Raw genomic sequence first — 3906 nt, forward strand, 5'->3', positions numbered from 1 at the left:
GTAGTATGAGATTTAATTGTGAAGATCATTGTTTTCTTGACAGCTACCACACAAATGTCAATAGCCAGGGAGACCCCATATATGTTCTATCATTCTCACTCAGATATCATATTATTTTGGCATAAGTATGGCAAAATGTTTAGAATTGCAGCAAATTCTCTTTAAAACTGTAAAAATGTCTCTCCACCCTATGCCAAAATGGGTAGAATTGCATGAAATTACCTGTAAAACAGAATTTTTTAAACCTCTGCCCCATGAGACAATTCCATGAATTTTGTTACAAAATTGCAAAACAATTATCTTCACCCCCATGGCAAAATGTGTGGAATTGCAAGAAATAAACATACATTTGTCTCTCCGTCATCAAGAGGGGAGCCACTAAAATGTTTTGCCGCGATGTGGGTGGCCCCCCAAAATGCCCTGTCAGTAGTGTTGTTGCCCTGATAATTTGTTCACTTTCTGATATTGGATGGGGCCGTTGGGTCTGTTAATGGCCATCGCTCTTGCATTAGATGTACAGAATTGCTGGTCTTGATTATCCTCACCCAGTCTATGTATTTTTTAAGAGAGTGTAAACAACACAAACCTAGGCTTGTACATTCATCATTAAACACACACATGCACACACCTGAGTGGCTGAAGTACAAGGTGACGCACTATGTTCCTGCTTTGGCCCATTTACCATACTGATAACAACCAAATAAAGAGGTTGAAAGGACTGAAACTTCTACGCCCAGAAACCAAACATTTGACATTTCTCTCTATGAGGTGTTCCGACAGATCCAAATGGGTGGGCAGAACGCAGGTACTCTTAGTCTTGCCATATTTCATGGAAATGGCATTGTCACCATATGATGATGTCACCATGGGTATAAGAGCAAAGGGCCCCGTGGCGCTCCCATTCACAGCTTTTCCCAAAGCTCACCCAGGATATCTAAGGCCCCAGTGAAGACTGACAGGGACTGAGCACCAGCAGGTAAGTGGCAGGAGATAACCATTGGGACTCTAGTCGGCTTGAATATGAATATTGAATGGCATCAGTGTGTGGAGGTGTAAACGGATGTAGAACTTTATCCAAATGTCTTCTTCTCCTCCCTGATAGTAATGGCTTATCAGAGTGAGATGGTGATCAGCTCCCAGCCTCAGGTCACCATCAACAACTACACCGTGACCTCCTCTGGGTCCTCAGATTGGAGCTCCAACGTTTGTGACTGCTGCGATGACTGCGGCATCTGTGAGTCCCCCTCTGTGTGTGTAAAGTTATGCATGCACAATGTTTGCATTGTGTTGAGTACACTGTTTAGAAATCCATTGACTGGGTGAGGTTATTCGGTATCAGGAGTTCTGCACAACTAATGTAACCGTGATGACCTCTCAAACGGCCACACCAACAATTAATGGTGGAGACAGTGTGTGACTTTAAATGTTTTTTTCATCCAGGTCTGTGTGCGATCTTCGTGCCCTGTATCCTGGGCTGTAAAGTTGCACAGGACAATGGGGACAGTTGCTGTGTGCCTTTCCTCCCTGGAGCCTTGATCGCCCTGAGGACAAGCATCCGGAGCAAATACAGCATCTCTGTGAGTGACCCTACTACATCCACAATACAAAACCTATGTCCAGGACCTAAATATAATGGGAAAAATACCATTCTAAGCCTCCTCAAAGAGTTGTAATTTAAACATTTCCTGTATCACTCTAACTGAATGTTAGGGAGTATAGTATATAGTGTAAGGCTTGGAATCAATCCGATCTCGGGTTGATAGGCATTGCGTTTTTTAAAGGCAATCCAATTGAGACAATATATGTAGCATTTACTGTGAGTGGGATCTCTGTGAACACAGGAACATTGCCTGAGCTGCAATGCCTATAACCTCCGATTTAATTGAATACTGGCCTTAGTCTAGTAGTCAAGACTGAAGGAGTCAACAGTTGGCTATTCCTAATAAAAAACAATGCAGTCAAGGATGTGCAAGTTTACAGTTAGCCACAATGAGAGTTTAGACAAGTCAACCTTATGGGTCCCCCCCCCCTGTTCTCTCTCCACCCTCCTTTATAGAACTCCCCTGTAATAGGGTCAGGAGTTTCTTCTGACAACATGACCCGACCAAGAAAAACTCTGACCCTATTTGTAGCCTAACTGCGACCTGACTAAGATTTTACTTTTCAGGTCATGTGGTCAAGCAAACATCAAGGCCCTACCTATAAGTGTTGTCATGGTGTTTATGTTATGCTTGACATGTTAATCTTTTATGTTTTTACTCAGGGTTCCGTGTGTGACGACTGGGTAGTCATGACCTGCCTGCCTTTCTGTGGACTCTGTCAGATGGCCAGGGAGCAGAAGATGAGAGGCTGATTGGTTAAATGAGGGGAATAGGTACAGGCTTAATGACAATCATGCATCCAGTCATGGGGAAAAAAACACAGTGTACCTTCTGACGTCACAGGTACGATGTCACAGCCTGGTTGGAATATCCTATGCTTTGAACACAACTTTGTTGAAGTATTGCCTTAACTGTGGCCAGTCCATCCTATATTTATTATGGGCTGTGCAATACTCTTATAATATCATTATACTACTAAAGAACCGTACCTTAAACTATACATTATAGTTTACTACTATGAGGTACTTTATATAGTGGTGTTTTTTTATCATTATCCAATGGTGTGTATTTGCTTGTCGGAAAATGACCTGACTGAGATGTTTCAGATTTCAATAAAGCACAATTTTCACATTCAAAATAAAGTTGTTCTCCACTTTTTTTCATTTCCATAGAGATGGAGAGGAAAATCCAGGGGTAGAAGAGTCAAGAATGTGCTTTTCTACCAAAGCTTTTTTTGGCACATTCTTGACTGGAGTCCCTGGGTTTTCTTCTCCCTCTCGATGTAAATAAAGAACAATAAATGGAGAGCAACTATCAATTGAATGTGTCCCATGACTTCGGGTCAGTTGTCCTTCCTCTTTCTGTACAACCAAAGTGAAAATAGTGTCAGTCATTAATCAAGTATTAAGAGACACACTTTCATAACGTAGCAGAAAGGACCAACATGACACAGCCCTCAGAGCACAGATAAAGCAGGACTGGAGGCTTTTCAATAAGATTATATGGGACTTCAGATATGATTTTGCTTTATTTTAATGTTATATATAGACTCTCTTAACCTAAAAATAACAAAAGTATTTGATAACTCATAATCAAATGATGTTATGATGGATTATGATAGGTTAATGAAAGTTGTCGATTATGCAAGTTGTTCAACTTCTAAATATTGCTTCCAGTGTCGATCAAAGCTCAGACGGCTTATTTATCTTCTTGATCTGACAGAGTTCTAATCAGCCTGCCTCTGTGAACAAGTGGAATCATTAACAGTGGTTTGTTCGTTATGTTTGCTTGTGTTCCTCTGATTTTTTATTTTTTGCAGCACATTCACCGCTCCCTCAAACGGCCAACTCCGCCCTCACGCAGCACAGGCCAAGGGCCTGAGACATGAAACGGACTACCCCAGCTCAGAGCAGGTGTTGTGCCGAAAATCTCCCCCTGCCAGAACCCCCCTCTTCGCGTGAGCGTGCACACACTAAATTTTTCATTACTGCAACTTGCTTGCTAGTGGAGATTTCGGCTCTAAACTCTTGTCAGTTTAGCCTACATTTCACTGATCTTAGTAGCAGAAAGCATTTTTTATTCGTGTCCTTCAAGGCAGCTGGCAGCAGACTTATATTGCAGTAACATTGATGGGCTCTGGATAGTATTCCTTAGCCAGCTAAGAGGAAGTAAGAAGCTAACGTTAAAGTGAAATATGCAGAAATGTATTGCTCCTCCATCTCCTGGTTGCTAAAATTCTAATAGTTAGCTTAATCTCAGTTTATGTGACAAAACAAGGAAGTATAGTGTAGAGAATAATTGTAAA

The 3906-nt window shown here is 41.6% G+C and overlaps 1 protein-coding gene across 1 annotated transcript; it reads left to right on the forward strand.

The window, feature by feature from the left end:
- Positions 1-825: 825 nt before the first annotated feature.
- On the forward strand, positions 826-2743 carry cnfn (cornifelin). The gene is made up of 4 exons (XM_046301910.1): positions 826-976; positions 1103-1234; positions 1441-1577; positions 2264-2743. Exons 2-4 carry the CDS (start codon positions 1105-1107, stop codon positions 2351-2353), a joined length of 357 nt encoding a protein of 118 aa, XP_046157866.1. The 5' UTR covers positions 826-976; positions 1103-1104; the 3' UTR covers positions 2354-2743.
- The last annotated feature ends 1163 nt before the right edge of the window (positions 2744-3906 follow it).

The sequence above is a fragment of the Oncorhynchus gorbuscha genome, linkage group LG15 (genome assembly GCF_021184085.1).
Source record: "Oncorhynchus gorbuscha isolate QuinsamMale2020 ecotype Even-year linkage group LG15, OgorEven_v1.0, whole genome shotgun sequence".
Classification (NCBI taxonomy): domain Eukaryota; kingdom Metazoa; phylum Chordata; class Actinopteri; order Salmoniformes; family Salmonidae; genus Oncorhynchus; species Oncorhynchus gorbuscha.

Coding starts and splice junctions, on each gene's coding strand:
- cnfn (XM_046301910.1), top strand. CDS start 1,105: ATGGCTTATCAGAGTGAGATGGTGATCAGCTCCCAGCCTCAGGTCACC. Junction 1,235..1,440: donor CTGCGATGACTGCGGCATCT/GTGAGTCCCCCT, acceptor TTTTTCATCCAG/GTCTGTGTGCGATCTTCGTG. Junction 1,578..2,263: donor GGAGCAAATACAGCATCTCT/GTGAGTGACCCT, acceptor GTTTTTACTCAG/GGTTCCGTGTGTGACGACTG.